This window comes from Trachurus japonicus, chromosome 10 (assembly GCF_045865225.1).
Source record: "Trachurus japonicus isolate A0001 chromosome 10, Traja_1.0".
Taxonomy (NCBI): Eukaryota; Metazoa; Chordata; class Actinopteri; order Carangiformes; family Carangidae; genus Trachurus; species Trachurus japonicus.
In genome coordinates, this window is record NC_140916.1 from 1,145,924 (window position 1) to 1,164,673 (window position 18,750).

General features: G+C 42.9%; 1 protein-coding gene across 2 annotated transcripts in view; it reads left to right on the forward strand.

Moving 5' to 3' along the window:
- The window catches only part of fat2 (FAT atypical cadherin 2), a 143,973-nt gene that overhangs the window by 3,406 nt on the left and 121,817 nt on the right, over window positions 1-18,750 (forward strand). For both annotated transcript variants that reach the window (XM_085788951.1, XM_085788952.1), the window contains exon 2: window positions 14,155-17,421. In XM_085788951.1, the coding sequence (XP_085645077.1) occupies window positions 14,169-17,421 (3,253 nt within the window). In that variant the 5' untranslated portion in view covers window positions 14,155-14,168. The remainder of the gene's footprint in view (window positions 1-14,154; window positions 17,422-18,750) is intronic.

Sequence of the window (18,750 nt, forward strand, 5' to 3'; positions counted from 1 at the left end):
GTCAAAAGGCTCCAGCTGACAGTTATCTATTGTTATTGTGTGTGAACCCTGACATTTGTTCATGGCACAGACTTGGAAAACAGAGTTTTACTGCCTTAAACTGTTCCTGCATCACACAATAGTTTAAAAATATATATGTTATATATATGATAATAACACAATGCTCATGAGGACTGCTGCACTGTGTTACACTACAGTATTGTGAAGAACGGTGTGATACTGCAGCATATGAGTTTACTCTGTGGGCCTGTTTGGTTACATAACAGTTTGTATTGTTGAGACTTTTCTGTGTCTGTTGAGCTGAGCTCCACAAGTCCATTGGACCAGCGCTGCAAATCCAACACTGAGGCAGCTTTATATTTTTATGATATGATGCTGCACCTGAGGACTTAAGTTCCTGCATTACAGAAATACTATATATCTATAAATATTGCATAAGCCATACGACTGTTTATTTATCCACACATGGGAAATGTGGTTGTTGTAGTAGCATTTGTAACCTACAAGGTTAAAAAAGTAGAAAAATATGCAAATATAGGAATATAAAAACAATATAAAACAAATATATAGTTATGGACCAAACTGTTTCAATTATATGCATTATTTGTTTATGTTATAGTGGTTGGATTTTATACTTAAGCTCCTCCCCAGGTGTCCTCCCTGAACTTTCTGTGTAGAAGTGAATAGTGGAAGTTTTTATTATAGAACTGAACAGAACAAAATAGAATCAGCTGACATGAAGAAATATGAATAAATAGTTCCAAAACACACCCATTAGATTTAATGTGATGATGCATAATGCTGTACACTGACATCCTGGTGTTGTCTTGGCGCTCTCGTCGTGCTGACGGGGTTAATTGCCCCTGCCGAACTCATCCCAATATAACCACTAAGCTCCAGTTAAAGAACCTCCATGTCCCGACTCCGCGCTGTGGGTGTGAGAGAGGTTAGGTCGGAGGCCGCGCCCTTCGCCAACCCTTGAACCCAGCCAGACTGGGGGTTAGCATCGTAACCCCACCCTGGTATAATCCTGGATGTCTGATGTGAAATTACACTTCTGTAAAAAAAAAAAAAAGGCGTCAACTGTGAAAGTTTCTGGAAAAGGAATTAGGTTTAATTTGCAGAGATGTTTTCGTGCAAAGCGCCTGAAAAACAAGCTTCAGTTGTCAGATTTAGATCCGATGTGACACAACACTACTTTGTATTAGTGAGTGGCTGTACAGTCTGTTCTGTGCCTAGGACGCTACAGCACTGATGCTGTATGAAATAATGTCCCATGAATTATGTATTGGAGCACCAGGGCATGAACGGGAACAAAATGATTTGCGCTGCCGACACCGGAGCCGTTTGTGGCGAGGTCAGAGGTCAGAGCCATCAGGCGCTGATAACAGTTGTGCAGGAAAAAAGTAATAGAAGGAGAGAAGCAGAGCAGCAGAGAGCTGGGAGGCCGTTTCCATAAATGAGAACAAGTCAGAGGGAGGAGAGGAGACTAAAGGAGACTCGTCCAGGTTATCTGCTCCCACCTCTGGACTCTAATTGGTACCTGGATGCCAGAACAGCTGTCAGGGAGAACAGAAACTTTTTACTCTTATTTGAATATACATACAGTAGTAGGGCTGCATGATTCACATCGGACATTTTGCTGATATCGTGCAGGACTAATATACACGTATATATACTATATAGCCTATATCTATATGTTTGTGTGAGTTCATATGACGTGTTTGAACCGGTAGCCTTGCAACAGTAGCCCACGGTTGTGATTTTTCTCAGGGTGGTCTTGCAAGGCTCAGTGGACAACAGCTATTTTGAGTAGTGTGAACTGAAGATGATTGACAGCTCCCTCCCTCCCTCTCACAGTGGAGGCAACTCACCTTAAGAGCACCATCATTTTATTGAGTGACCTTTACAGACATAGTGACTGGAGCCATATTGCCTAAAATGCAGACGCTAAGATAATTGGCATTTTACCCAATCCCATATGTTTTAATGGGAAATTGGTCACATTTTTATGAGAAACCACATTTTGATTCACTCTCATTTGTCTTGTTAAATTTGCAGCATTACACTGCTACCAACTCAACACTTCCTGTGTTCTTTTCAAATCATTATCCCCCACCCCCGTTTGAGTTGACAGTCTCCATTCATTTCTTAATTGGGCTTTTATTGTGAAATATTGCACAGGAAGATGCTGTACAGCTTTGAAACGGCATATATGCCTTCAGAACCATTAATGCAAATGTAGTAATACAATTAAAAAGTCTATTCCATCAAATTGGTTTAGTGCTTTTGTGAAGTAACCCTTCATCCAGTCAGACTCGTCTTTTTTTAAGACAGTCTTTGTGAGGAGGATGGCGTGAGGCGTTTACTGGTGAAATGTTTTTTTGTAAAACCAGAAGATGGTGTGTGTGTGTTTTGTGTGTCTGTGGTGAAGAGAGCAAAAGTGGAGACACTGTTATTAAAGTGATCTCTGCAGCGGTGGTGAAATGCCTCTCTGCTGTGTTGTTAGTTTGGGGGAAAGCTGTTTTCCAAATTGCTGTATGGGCACAAACAAAACAAACAGTGGATCAAGTTATTTTCTGCACTTCGACCAGAACTGGACACAAGTTTTTTTTTTTTGTTGTTTTTTTTAAAGGCTGCAGCAGCAGAGTTGGGCTTAAAGATTTGCTGCTTATGGAGCCAGTTGAAGGTATTGATGCTTTGTTTATCTGGAAGAAAAACAAATCAAGAACAGAATTAACCTGATTTTCTTTATTTTATACTCGATTAACCAGGAGCAGGGCTGTCGATCTGCCTCCAAATCTGATTCAAATTTCTCATGCTTCTTATCTTAAATATTTGAATTATATTCGAATTTTTAATGTTGTTGTTTTGTTTTTTTAGCTCATTACATACACCTATACCAGCTTATTATTACATCTCACGTCCACTAAAGGGCATTCCAACCAAATCTGTTATATACAGTACATGGCATTTGCAACACACTTTTACCAAGTTTTACCAACTCAATATAAAACTTCAAGAAGGGAAACTGAAATATTAAGTAGCAACGGACGTTTGGACGTTTTAACACGGGAGTGGATGAGGACTGACTCACTCTAGTGGTGAGGAGAGGAACTGCAGCTGTTGGCTCTTCACTGTTGTTGCTGCATGTTTCAGCTGCAGAAGTTGATGCTTAGGTTAGAGCACGGTGTGTGTGCGTGTGTGTGTGTCTGTGTGTGCATGTGCGTGCGGTCCAGTACAAATCAATAAGGCTCAGTGAATTAACAGTGGATGTGCTCCAGAGTCCAGACCTTAGTCAGCAGCAATGTAAAAATAAAGTCCATGGATACCTGCTGGTAGATGTACTGTATGTATCTTAGTCTGCCGCTGTGTTTCCTATCATCTCTTTATACTTTTCCATTTATCACATGGAATATATATGGAAGATTAAAACGACACCAGGATACAGAGACCTCACGTTGTGCTGAGGATACGACAGCAGGAGGTTCAAATAACTGCTGGCAATTACAGAGACCTTGAAACTAATGTTGGGATCAGAGGGGATTAGAGTGAAGCCTGGAGGCCTCCATCACACAAACTGTGTCATATCAAACTGTTTTCAGGCTAAAGTCAGTGGCTGACAATAGCTTGTTTGTTAATATTGATTCCTGACTATAATGATATCTATAGATTGATTTGAAACGCAAGATTGTGTAGGATTAATACCAAACTTTTCCCTTAACATTTCTAAAGACAGTAACAACTTAATTAGTCTTCCAGTTCAGATTGTTGCCGCAGAACGCTCCAGAAAACTTAAAGCAGGCTCGAAATGTTAAAGACCTGCACGTCTCAGCAAGCGTCTACAGAAATAACCTTTTATCTGAATGGGACCAGCTGCTGTGACACTGCGTCGTAGCACTTTATTGTCAAATTTGACATTTTCAGGTTATTTTTTTCTCAGTAAATCTAAAAGGAGGAGCGAGACATCATTTGCACTTTGTTGTCAACAATTCTATTCTTCTCTTTTTTTTCTCCACCATAATACAAGAGTAAGCACTTAATAGACTGACAGCAGATGAAGCCTCCCCATCCATCATGGTTTAATGCTGCAGCACAGGCTCATTACCGGGTTAGATTGAACCAAGGTGCAAACTATGAATGTTGTTGCTCTTTTGTTTTTTTCTTCTTTTTTTATGGATAAGGGAGAAAATTGAACTCTGCAATTATGCAAATGAGAGAGTGTCTGAAAGTAAAGTTCAGTTGCGTGCGGAGGAAAACGTGTTGCGGCTGGTGGTGTGGTCAGAGAGGTTAACAAACTAAAGGCAATAATTTACTTTACATTCCCTATTTAACATTTTAAAACATGATTTACATTGTTTATAACATCGTGTTGTTGTGAGCAATGAAATGGAAATTTGTCCAACTATAGTTTGAGAAACTCAGTGGCCACTTACTTGATTTCTCCCGAAGCTTTCAGCTGCTTCTTGTTGGTTGTGATGCAGAACTCACTTCTACACAACCCATCATACATAACTCATTAACATGCAAGACCAACGCAACCAATCATTATTCTTAAGATGTAAAGAGAAATGTTTGACTGGTACACAACCGGACAAATATCACGAATGAATGAAGAATGAAAAGCAAAAGCAAAAATGAAAAAATCATATATCAGTATTAGTTCTTTGTATACAGCACTGTATACCAGTCATGGCCAAGTGTTATCAATATAGATATAGAGAACAGACAAAGAGGTGAGAAGGGTCCAGCTTATATATTTAACTCAAGTTGCTGCAACAATGTGTAATATCATAAAAGCTCTAAGAGTCTTTAGAGAATCTGGATTTTCTCTCTCAGAAATCTTCTTGAGTCCTGATTTTTAGAGATTTCCTTTGAAACTCACATTCCCAGCAGCTCTTTGATGTGATTGCAGATATCACAGACTACAGATGTGATTACCCAGATATTATATTTCAGCCTAATCTCTCTCTCTCTCTCTCTGCTCTTTCCTTTCTTTTGGAGAATAGGGCTTTTTAATTGTTGAACAAAAACCAGGAAGCCGATTGTTGAGATGAATGCAGTTGGGGAGAAGGAGCAAGGGGGGGAGGTGAGGGGGGGAATAATATCGTATAGTTTTCAGCGACAAAGGGGAAAACCTTGAAATCCTTTAATTCCCTCACGAGGCCATGCTTTACCATTAGTCCTGTTCCAGCGTTTACTGGAAAAGCAGCTTTGCACAGACATATGGAGGATAATTACCTGTATGCCACCGGGCCTGGCAGGGCCTGCTGCGTGCTGCTCCCTGCCCTCCTATTATAAAACACCCCTGGGTTCACAAAGCCAGATTGGCAGCTCCATGGATCCATGATCCAACTTGTCCGTGGTGCAATAGTCATTGCACAGGAAGTGGATTGTCTGCTCTGCTGTGAGTAAGCACGGAGCGATTGTGGAAACCGATAAGATCAGGGCGATACGAGCCACAACTCAACATCATTGATCAGAATCAGTTTTTGGATTGATCTCATGCTTATCAAGAAAGGTTTGAAACTCATCAGTGGACTTTGAGATTACAGAAAATATAAAAGTTTTTCACCAGCTGTATATTTTCCTCAACATAATTGCTCATATAGTTTTACAACATACCCTACTGAGTTATAAAGTGTGTGATTCAGGGATGAGTTTCCCTCTTGAGGTCCTATAGATTTACTGCTGAACATTAAGTAGTCATGACAAAGGAATGTAAGTCGTCTCTGCTACATGTTTTGTTCTGCTTTCAATCATTTATATAAAGAAGATGCATAGAGAGAGTTTCAGCTTTCTCCTGGTGACAAGTGTAGAAATTAGATTCCTGGACGTAGTAGGGAGGTTAAGCCACTTTTGACCTCAAGTCATGATGCGAAGGTCCTCTTTGGCATGGAAGTACCTTACTGTAGGTTCATACAAATAAGTATATCCTAAGATGCAATGAGATCACACTTTTTATGCAAAATAAACATGTTTTTTTTTTTTTAATGGCCGCCCACCATACTTGAGAGACCCATATCTTTGCTTCTGTTGTAGCTATAATGACAAATTTGGTGTCAAACTGTACATTTTCAAAGTCAAGGAAACCAGTAAAATAGGTTCCAAGACTACAAAACAATGATGTTCTCCTTACCATGACAATTTGAGCTAAAATATGCATTTTTTTAAATTAAGAAAACTCTAAATACACATTCCATTTAGATTGTCCACTATAAACTATAATACAAAGTGTGATCTCACTTGTGTCTTATAGGATAGATTTATTTGTATGACCCTAAGGTACTTCCATGCCAAAGATGACCTTTGCATCATAACTGGAAAGGCTTATTTTTTGGGCTTAACCTCCCTACTAACGGTGTAATCCCGACCCTGTGGCTCCTTCCTGTCTGTCACTCTCTCGCTCTCACTGTTGGTATTAAGGCAGAATAAGTAATGAGTTTGCTTGGATGCACTTGTTATATATATTAGCTTCAAATCATGTCGGGTATTGAACAACATGTCCAAACAGGTTCATCAGTTTTTTTTATGTCCCCTGAAAACACTTGGTGAATATGTTTTCTGAATTTGCAGCACGTTTGTCCATTTGCACGTGTTTTCTTAAGTTGGAGCGTATTGAGTTTTCAAGGTCACTGCATCTATAACGTAATGAACTCACTCCACTGTGAAGTGAGTTTACAGATATTTCGCTCACTCACATGATTCAGTGTTTAGTTACATGTGAGAATGATTAAAAAAAAGACATTAATAGTCAGAGTAATGACTGTAATTCAGAGCACAGCGTGTTAAAACTGAATGAATGTTGGGGATGTGTCAGTATCTGCTGATAAGATGAGTCAGGCTTCGCTGGAATCGCTCCACGGAGAGGTGTCGAGCAGCAGTGTGTCATGTTCTCAGCAGGAAACCAGGAAACCCTCTCTGAGTTGTGTTAAGAGCTGTGTGTGGGTCCGCAGCACATTTCACCACCGCTGAGTTTCCAGCAGCGAGCCACGACCCGGTCCAGCTGCACACTGACACACAGAGGTGTAGCGGTAAAGGTTATTATAGTTTTACATTTTTATTTAGTTTTTCAGTTCAATTCAGGTCAGTTTTAGTGAGTTCAACAAGTGATTAAAGGGATAGTTCACCCAAAATTGAAATCTCACTCATTATCTACTCACCTTCATGTGGACTAAGGGCTGGGAGAAGTTTCAGAGTCCTCCGTGGCTTCTCTGAGTTACAGGGGGTCTCGGCGTAGCAGTGCATGTCCATATAACGGTTGCAAATGGATACCAACTGTCTTCGTAACAAAAGGAGACACCAAAAAACATCCAAATACCTCCATGCTGCTCGTATGTACTGTAATGTCCGTCTTGTATTGAAGCCCCGAAATGCGAAATTGTCCCGAAAAAAATTAAATAAGTCTATTTTTCAAGCTTGTTTGTAGCGGAAGCTCCTCTTCCCAGTTCGTTCAAATTTGACGAACCGGGAAGAGGAACTTCGAGAAGCTTCCGCTACAAAACAACGCATTTCGGGGCTTCAATACAAGACGGACATTACATACGAGCAGCATGGAGGTATTTGGATGTTTTTTGGTGTGTCTTTTTGTTACGAAGACAGTTGGTATCCATTTGCAACCGTTATATGGACATGCACTGCTACGCCAAGACCCCCTGTAACTCAGAGAAGCCACGGAGGACTCTGAAACTTCTCCCAGCCCTTAGTCCACATGAGGGTGAGTAGATAATGAGTTTTGAATGAAATTTCAATTTTGGGTGCACTATCCCTTTAAGCAGTTAGATTTAGTTTTTATTTTTGAGGAGTTGACTAGTTTTTATTTAGTCTTAGTTTTTCAGGTTTTAGGAGAAAGCCTCTGTGAGATCTCTGAACATGAACTTCCTTATTTGTTGGATTTTTCCCTTTTAGTTGCATCCCATAATGTTCCCATCAGCCCTCATCAGGTTACATCCACTCTTATCTACCTGTGGGTCGCACTTGAAGTCGTCCCATATTGAGCTGTGGCGTTTTTTTCCTACAACTTCAGCATCTCTAAGAAAACTACAACTTGTTTAGTTCTTGTTTTTGGAGAATTTGTATTTTTATTTCAGTTTACTAAATAGTTTTTTCGCTGCTAGTTTTAGTTTCAGTTTTAGTTTTAGTGAGCTATAAAAACCCTGGTAGTGATGAGACCGGTGGGGGAAAAAAGAAAAAGGTGCTATACTGTTCTCCGTCTGTACTGAGCCATGGGGGCGGCGGCGAAATGTGATCCAGGAAGCTCGGAGCTCAACATGTGGCTGCAGGTCGCTGCCCGCGAACACACAGTGGGAGTGTGAAGGTGTGTGTATATGTGAATGTGTGTGTGTGTGTGTGTGTATGCGGGTGTGATTGAGGCGGTGGTGAGTGTGCATGCGAGCGGTGACCTCAGCTGCAGTAATGGCCCGAGGTCTCGGCCCTGCAGCGGCTGAGTGTTTGGATGAAAACATGAACATTTTTCTTTGAGTCTCAATTTCAGGTTCAGCTGAGTTTTTTGTGGACTGTGAGTGACAAGTCGGAGAAAAGCTCCTCAGCAGGCGGCAACGGTCCACAGCGGCGTTAAACCCTCCAGAGATTTGCCCGCTGTAATAGTGACTGACAAACCGAAGTGAAACTCCCATCAGTAAAAAAAAAAAAACTATTTTAGATGCAGCCTGAAAATTCACCTCCATGCCAGCCACATGTGTGTGCAGCGTAGTCTGATGTTCAGGCAGCTAATGCTGATTTGTGGGATTCATTACATGGCTGGCACCGTGTTCATTACATTCAAATGGAATTCATTATATTTCTAAGTTTTCAATCAGAGTGTAATCCATCCTCATCTCCCAGTGAAAGCAGCTTCCCCCTCCTCCTCCTCCGCTCGCTCACTGTCACTGTAGCCGCAGATTTACCTTGAGTTCATCCTCATGGGGAAACGCTACAGGAGTAAATGTTTACCTGGTGGGATTTCTCCTGTGAGCTGTCTGTGTGTGTGTGTTAAATAGTCCTCATTAAAAAAAAGTTTCACATCAAGTTATGTGTGGTTTTCCCCCAAGGGATGCACCAGTCTGGCTTTTTCAGTCCCAATGTGCGATACCTGATACTGATCCAACACCACTGTTGAATTAATAAACTGTATTAGCTCCATTATCTGATATCAGATGTAGCTATTTAGTCAACATCTGGGCTGATGTCCAATCTTAATATCTGATCGGTGCATCCCTATATTTTTGACAGCTGGTCCAGTCTTAGCACTCACTGTACTGTGTATGTGGCACCTTTACAGGGTTATCAATAATAAGTTTGGTATACAACTTATAGTTTCAGGAAATTGCTGAGAGATTCTGTTAAAGGGATAGTTCAACATTTTGAGATAATAACAGAACGTTACCAGACAGAGTTATTTTTGAGGTTAATTCATGCCAAACCGCTGATGCGTGTTCCTGTCGGGGACAGTTTTTTGGCGAGCAGTCTCTCCATTTGCCTCTAAAACAACTACGTCTCATAACGTTCTGTTATTATCTCATAGTGTGGTGAATGTGCAGGTCACAACTTGTCCACTTATCGTGTTTTGGAGTTGTTGGATTGTCTAATTGATGAGTTTGATGAGAGAAACCAAGAAATCCCATGAGCCTCCGTAGCGTAGCTCTGAGCAGCTCACGGCTCTGCTCCGCCGTTCTAAAAATAGCTTGCACCTACAATTTAAGGTACTTTAATGCACTTACTATAAGGGACCAAGATATTAATGAATGAATTTTAGTGGTGTTGTCATGGAAGTGTTTGTAGTTTGACTTGTTGGATCAGGTATCTGACATCTATCATACTGTATGTGATTTGTCATGTTATTGTAATACTTCGTAGTATGTGGACTGCAGAAAGAGTAGCTACCATCATAGTGGCAGCTAATGGGGATATGGGAGAATGCTCCAGTTGATCAGCTGCTGATCATTGTCATTATCGGCTGATTGGTATGAAAAACCTATGATTGGTACTGTAGCTCTGTCCGCCTCCTACTTAGTGACAGGCCGCAAAGGCAGCAAAAACTGTGACTGCAGCAATAATGATTAATATGATTCATATCTCGATGTTGCAGCTTTAACAGAGAAGAAGTTTCAATTAAAACAGTCTCAGAATCAAATCAAATTTCCATATCACACAAACTTCACTTAACTTCACTCTCTCCTAAAGAACAGATCATTTTGTTTGTGATAAATTTGATGAAATTCATGTGAATGGCATCTTTCATTCTTTCATTTTTGTGTAAATAGCCTTGTCCATTTTTTCTACAGAAGATGCAGGTGATTGACAGTCAGAGCTCGGACGGGCTGAGTGAGTCATCAGCAAAGCAGATAAACAACTGAGTAATAAAATATCTGATGGTTTGATGAGAGGAAACTCTCAACGGTACGAGTCTGTGTGCATAAAAACATGACTGAAGAAATTAATTACAACTCCCGACATTCATTTTTTAAGAGCCGCTCTGGTTCGTTCCTCTCAAGCAAAAACTTACAGCGAGAGACACGGCTTCTCAGACACGAATCTGAAATGATTAAAACTGATGTCCTCATTATAAACCTATGGGATTTTCAAAAAATATTATTCTTAAAAAATCCTGCATTTCACTGTGGAGGAAGATCCAGTTTAATTTCATCCAAACCGCTGAAGGATTTCTACACTTTGACTTAGCAATGAACCAGCTGTGCAGAAAGTTCTGTTTGTGTTTGATGTGCCAGGAAAATATGTTTTTTAATCTTGGTGATCTGACCTTGTAAGAAAAACAGGGACAGGGCTGCAAAATCCAGTTTGAGACACTTTATAGGGACGAGCATATTAAAGTGTTATTCTCATACAGAATCCTTCTTAAACCTGTAATTATTGCGCAGAGGATTACTTTTTACTTCATTATGCCAATCCTGTAGATGCATATCCTTCAGACTTGGAACCGTGTGAAATTTGAAAACAGACTGTATATGAAATAGGAGTCAGATAATATAACTTACAGTTAGGGATGTCACAATTACTTGTTTTCACAATTAATCGGCAAATATATTTGCTCCGCAGGTCAGTCTAGAAACGAGCCATAGGAACTTTTTGAGTCTCGAACACCGTTTGTGTTCACCAATCACAGCGCTCTATCTGTTTAGAGAGTCGTTGGGCGGGCTTAACGCGATGACGACATACTTGCAACGGTGAAAAACATGACAAGATGGCTTTGGCAAAGGAATCGTTTGAATCGGCGTTGGCATCAACTTTGAAAGAATTAAACTCGTCATTTTCTGTAAAAGTTGAGCAAGAAACTGCACTGAAGTCATTCACTTCGAAGAAGGATGTATTTGGTGTTTTACCGACGGGATATGGGAAAAGTTTAATCTACCGACGTCATCCTGCTCTTTGCTCTGATTGGTCGTAGCGCTACCCTATTGCGTGCAGAGGCAGTTTGAAAGACAGCCTTCATCCCGCCCCCTGGATTGAGCCGAGGTCTACCGGTCGTTGCCAGACTAGACATGTTAATGATATAGTCTGGCTTGTCAGGCTACAGAAATACACAAATCTTTGTTCTGAAACTGAATAACTTTTTTTAGTCAATGTATGTTCAAATTACTGCCAATGGCATGAGGTTTTGGAAAAAAAATTTGAAATTTCTGGAAAAACCCTGGGAGGCCCCGGACCTCACTTTGAAAACCACTGTTTTAGACAAATACAATACCTTGTGAAATGTCCCGGGACTGAAATAAGGCCAAGCCTCCCAATCAATACCCAGCTAAGATTTATTTTAATCCGGCTTCGCTGATGTGAAAGATAGAAAAATGACACTGCAGAAAAATTTGGGAAGATCACAAGATGCCCTAAATCTCCTCCAGAACCCAAACAGAGGGGTGTGGGGGGGCTGCCGGCCGTAATCTGATTATCTGTCACCAAGTGAGTGGAGATAAAAATCCCACATACCTGTCACCCTCCACTGAAACCTCCAGCGCCAGGCAACCTGGAGACACAGACCTGAACCTTCAGGACATCGTATACCCAGGATCAGTTTCATAAACCCATATAAAACACCAGACACTGTTATTCATAACTGTGTGGCAAACCATGGAGACGTCTTTTGTCCTTCTTTCTTTCCATCTTTGTTTTCTAGCGCCAGGAACCACAACAGAGTAACACTGCAGTCAAATGATTTAGCTTTTTCTGCTCTATACTATCTGAACAACCTTATTTTTTCCAGAGAAGTGAAACAGAGGGAAAAAATGTGATGGATCTTTCCATCTCTGATCTCAGGGAGCGACATTTCTGCCCCGCAGATTGTTCTGTGCAGATTGCTTTTAGCTGTGGATGGGCTGTCAGGGAGGCGGTGAAGGGCAAAGTGTTCTGCCCTCCCAGTTCTCTCTCATCGCTGTCAGCTGTGGGTGTCGCGAAATTCGAGCTGGCATGGTGTGGCCGTGCATCAGCTGGGGCGCTCTCATGTATTTCCATTTCACCAGTACACATTTTTCAGTTTGTGGTTTTGTTTGAAAGGCGGGAAACACCCATGAAAATGATGCATGCGTCAGATCTCGCTGAGGCCTTTTATCCGCTGACCTTTCACTCAGTTTTTCTCAAACACAACAAAATGTGAAAAAAAAGCCCCAGAAAAGGCGTTCAAATCTTAAATTTTATGTAGAGACGTCCAAAAAACAGAGTCATCATGAAGACGATACCAAGGTTACACTGCAGTGATGTGTGTGTTCTTGCACGACGCACCGCAAAAACCTTAAAATCTTACCAAGGATATTTGTCTTATTTCTAGTCAAAATGTAATTTCTAGTCAAAATAAATCTCATTATACCTAAAATAAGACTGATCACATAAAAAGTAGCTTGTTTTTGACACTTTTTACTTCTTTCAAGCAGATTTTCACTTGAAATAAGTAGAAAAAACTGATAGCGGAGCAAGTTTTTATTTTAATTTGTTTGAAACAAGTGAAAATTATCTAAAAACAAATTAATTTTTAGGCGACGAGTCTTATTTTAAGTGGAAAGAGATTAGTTTTGACTAGAAATGAGACATTTTGACAAGAAATAAGACAAATATTCTAATGTGGTTTTGATCTGGAGTCTGGACTCGTCTCGTTTGTTTATTTCGCTCAGGTTTCCGTGTAAAAGCGCTGTTACAACTCTGACTTTGTAGGATTCAGATCCTGTGATTATGAAAGCAGCAATTTAATGGCTCATGCCTCTAGGTAGTAGGTACATTTAAAACACATACACATACACTGTCCACATGCAGCTGTTTACACTCAGATCAACACTGAACCTCTTCCTCGTCGTCTGCATGATACCAGGTCGTCAAACTACTAATCACTATCCTCGAAGCTCTACAGTGACATCGCCTTTTAAAAGAGAAAAATCCCGATGAGCGCTTGTTGCTGGTATTTGCCACCAAAAGAATAATTATGGGGAAGGGTTTCAGATGCCACCTGTCTGAAAAGGCTCAGAGGCAACTTTCTGCTGCTCAAACAATGTGTTGTTTAACTTTGGCGTGTTGGGACAAGAGTTGGATACCTCACCACAGTCTTCTCTTTTCTCTTGTCATTGTCTATTCTGTGTCCATTGTATTCTTTTTAAAGCCAGAGATCAGAGGGTGAAGGGGGGGAGATTTGCATATTTACTAAATAGTGGAACAGTGATGTGTGTGTTCTCGTGCAGATATACAAGACGTACCGCAAAAACCTTAAAATCTCTCCAAGAATATTTGTCTTATTTCTTGTCAAAATGTCTCATTTCTAGTCAAAACTGATCTCTTTCCACTTAAAATAAGACTTGTCACCTAAAAATTAACTTGTTTTTAGATCATTTTCACTTGTTTCAGACAAATTAAAACAAGTAGAGTGAAAGCTAATTTTTTACTTGCTCCACTATCAGATTTTTCTACTTATTTCAAGTGAAACTATGCTTGAAAGAAGTAAAAAGTGTCAAAAACAAGCTACCGTTTAATGTGATTAGTCTTATTTTTGGTATAATGAGATTTATTTTGACTAGAAATGACATTTTGACAAGAAATAGTACAAATATCCTTGGTAAGATTTTGAGTTTTTGCAGTGCAATATAAACTAAACAGGCTTTTTCCCTAAATATGACTCTTGTTTTTTCGTGATCATGACATGTTTCTCATTCTCTGTTTTCCCAGGTCTGTGGATCTTCATGGAGAGGTTAAAGATGGCGGCTTCGGGAACGACCCTCCTCACTCTAGCAGCAGTGTTCCTGCATGTGGCCAGGTGTCAGGGAAGTATGGAAAAGGGAAAGCACAGCTCGCCGCTCAGGTTCACGCACCACCTCTACAACGCCACCATCAACGAGAACTCGGCCTCGCGGACGTACGTGGAGACGCCGGTGAAGATGGGGATCGAACTGACAGACTTGTTCTGGGAAATCGCTTATAACATCGTCTCGGGAGACGAGGACGGCCTCTTCCAAGCCGAGGCCGTCAAAGTCGGGGATTTCTGCTTCCTCAGGATCAAAACGGGCACCAGTCACTCGGCTCTCCTCAACAGGGAGGTCAGAGACTCTTACACTCTGTCTGTGGAGGCGACGGAAAGCATCTTTGACTTCCAGGTGAAGACAAAGGTGTTTATCCAGGTGCTCGACACCAACGACTTAAAGCCTCTTTTCTATCCGGCCTCGTACAACGTCGGCATCAGGGAGGACACGCCGCTTAAGTCCAGCGTAGTCAGGGTCAGCGCCACGGACGCCGACATCGGGAGCAACGCTGAGTTTTATTACTCCTTCACCAGCAGAGCTCATCCCTTCGTCGTCGACCCTTTCATGGGAACGGTCAGCCTCGTCAAGAGGCTCAACCACAGCCGGTCGGACAGATACGACCTCACCGTCTTAGCCGAGGACAGAACAAAGAAGATATCCGGCGTGCAGAAATTCGGCAACGTCGCCAGAGTCACGGTGAACGTAGGAAAGATGTCGCAAAAGTCTCCGGTCATCACGACCCCGCTCAAACCCACGGTCTCTCCGGACGGCAAAGTGACTATCAATGTCCATGTGGAAGCAGGAGTTAAGTCTGTGGAATCCCTTAATATTGTTGAAGGGGATCCTCACAAGTGTTTTGAGATAATCCCCTCAGGTGTGCAGGGCAGCGACTTCCAAGTGATCTCTACAAAGAAGATTATCCGGTCTCAAACTCCTTTAGGGCTGAATCTGTCCCTTCAAGCTAAAGACAGGAGCTCCCCCAGTTTACTCTCGTCAATTGAACAAATCCACATTCCTGCCTATCATGACAGCCCGTTGGCATTTCTGGAAGACACCTACATCGTCACTCTGAGCGAGTTCTCCCCTCCGAAAACTCATGTGCTGAAGGTTTCTGTCAACCCGGTTCCTTATAACGTTACCTTCAGTGTCAAAAACAATCCAGACAGCTCCAACTTCAAGATAAACCCCAAAACGGGGATTATTATAACGACGGGGAAGTTTGATTTCGAGGCACAGGATCGATATGAGTTTGACGTTGTGGCCAATCACGGCGCGGCGGAGACTCACATCGTGGTTGAGATAACGGACGAGAATGACAACAGCCCGCAGTTCGGCCAGACGTCCTATCAGGCCACGGTGGATGAAAACACGCCGGTCGGCAGCAGCGTGTTGAAGATCGCAGCCATGGATAAAGATAAAGGCAAAAACGGCTTTGTGACGTATTCCATCGCCAACTCAGGCCCCTTACCGTTCACGATAGACCCGTTCACCGGCGTCATCTCCACCGCCGAGCACCTGGACTACGAGCTGATGAAACGGCGCTACCACCTGAGGGTTTGGGCGTCCGACAGCGGCGAGCCCTTCAGCCAGGTCAGCGAATCTCCCGTGACGATAACGCTGAACAACATCAACGACAACACGCCTCTGTTCGAGAGGGTGGGCTGCAACAGCACAGTGCCGCAGGACTTACCCGTCGGCCAGACCATCTGCGAGCTGTCGGCCATCGATCTGGACGAGCTGCAGCAGCTCAGGTACGTCATCGAGTCGGGAAACGAGCTCCAAGTGTTCGGGATCGACCCCGTGACGGGCGTCGTCGCCCTCCAGCAGCCGATCCCCCTGCGAGCCAATTCGTTCACTCTGAGAGTCGTGGCCTCGGACGGGAAGCACCGTTCCGACGTCTCGGTGGTCAGGATAACCGTCACCAACAGAGGCGAGGAGCCGACGCTGCGCTGCCAGGAGACGGGCGTTTTCAAGGAGCTCACCGACAAACTGATCGAGTTCATCAAACCCATCCTGATCAACGAGGAGGAGGACACGTTCTCCGACGTTCACATCACCAACCGACATTCGCCCAAGTTCGACCTGAGCGTTCCCAGTTCCATCGACCTCATCGAAGACCATCCGCTGAATTCCACCATTGTCCAGTTCAGGGCGACGGACAACGACACCGGCTTCAACAGTAAGCTGGTCTACGCCGTGTCCAGCGGGAACGAAGACGGCTGTTTCTCCATCGACACTTTCTCCGGCGAACTCCGGTTGGTTTGTCCGCTGGACAGAGAGAGCAAGGAGTTCTACATTTTGAACATCACGGCCTACGACTTGGGAACGCCGCAGACGTCCGCATGGAAGTTCATCGCGGTGAACGTCATGGACGTCAACGACAACCCTCCTGTTTTCGATCAGCCCAGATACGTCGTCCGCGCGCCTGAGAACACAGAAATCGACTCTGTTATTTTTACGGCTCGCGCAGTCGATCCGGACGCGGACACGAGCGGCAACGTCCAGTATTCCCTTCTGACGTCCACTGACATGTTCAAAATTGACGAACTGACGGGCGAGGTCATCGTGACACGTCATCTGGATCGGGAAACCTCGCCCAGACACGACCTGCGGATCGAAGCCAGAGACCAGGCCGGAGTCGGCTCCCAGCTCTTCTCCACCGTCGACCTCGTGGTCGTTCTGCTGGACGTTAACGACAACCCGCCCAAATTCGTGCCCAAGGTTTACAAAATAAAAGTCCCCGAAGACGTTCCCGTAGGAACCCTGCTGGTCTGGGTGGAGAGCGTGGACTCGGACCTGGGCAGCGGCGGCCTCGTCACCTACAACCTCAAGAACACCGAGAGCGGGATCTTCCACCTGGACTCGACCACCGGCGCCCTGACCCTCGAGAGGGACCTGGACTTCGAGAGGCGTCCGTCCTACAACCTGACGGTCCGGGCCGTGGACCACGGACACCCTCGCTCCCTCTCGTCCTCCTGCTTCGTGGAGATCCAGGTCCTGGACGTGAACGAGAACCTCCACGGGCCGGTGTTCACGGAGTTCGTGTACGAAGCCAACGTGATGGAGGACGCAGCGGTGGGGACGTCGGCGGTGACGCTCACCGCTACAGACAAGGACCTGGGCAGAGACGGAGTCGTGAGGTACCACATCCACGGAGGCTCCGGTCTCGGTGTTTTCACCATCGATGAGGAAACAGGTAATTCATTAACAGTCTGGTTTTGCAATTTTGTTTCAAATATATTTATTAGGAAACTGATCACATAAAGAAATTAACAGTCGACAGTCACGTTTCCATGTTTTTTACAGAAATAAAAAGTAATCCCTAACAAAAAAGACTAATGACAAAACTGAATAACAAGTAACGTCAACAAGACAGATAAAACAAAATAGACAGAACAAAAAAAACAAAACAAAAACAAAAAAAAGGGCTGGTTTTGCAATTTTAAGAAAATAATTAAATTAAAGGACAATTCCGGGGAGATGTTTTCGGAGAATAATCAAAAGACTGGAACATCTGAGACGTTATGACTCTGAAATTGATAAATAATATTAACTTAAAAAAAAAAAATGCACTAGCACCACAGCAACATGACAGGAAATCTGACTCTTAGATTCTCCCCTCTTCTCCAAGCTGATGGAAACACCAGAAATAATGATCTGATATAGTTAGTATCAGGATTTCTAGACAAACTACATGTTTTAAAGGACAATTCCGGGCAAATTCAACTTGGGGCTGTATTTTCCTAACATTTTAGGTCTAAAAGAAGGAATCTGAAGATTTTCAGTTTAATTGCTCCTGTTTTGCGGAAGTTGTGTCTGTCCCCACATCGCCACGGCAGCAATGAATGGGAGCGGATTGAAGTTCCGCTGCTTAGGCTGTTTACATCCCTCAAAGACGCTGTGTTTTTTCCACAGACAGCGTCAGATGGCGACTCAAACATGCACCAAGAACTTTGTTTACTTCAAGCAAGCCGACATGTTTGTAAAAGTAGATCTAACTCAACGCGCTCGGTGTGTTTACGTGCAGTCGGAAGCTCCCGTTTGTGTCATAAACACAGGAATATCAACTCTTGACTTGCTTGAGGTAAACAAACTTCTCGGTGCATGTTTGAGTAGCCATCTGACGCTGTATGTGGAAAAAAACTGCGGCTTTGAGGGATGTAAACAGCCTAAACAGCGGAACTTCAATCCGCTCCCATTCATTGCTGCCGTGGCGATGCGGGGACAGACACAAACTACGGCAAAACAGGAGCATTTAAACTGAAAATCTTCAGATTCCTTCTTTTAGACCTAAAATGTTAAGAAAATACAGCCCCGAGTTGAATTTGCCCAGAATTGTCCTTTAAAACATGTAGTTTGTCTAGAAATCCTGATACTAACTATATCAGATCATTATTTGTGGTGTTTCCATCAGCGAGTTGGATCAGATTTCCTGTCATGTTGCTGTGGTGCTGGTGCATTTTTTTTTTTTTTAAAGTTGAGAAAAAGCCTGAACTTTATTCATTATTTATCAATTTCAGAGCCA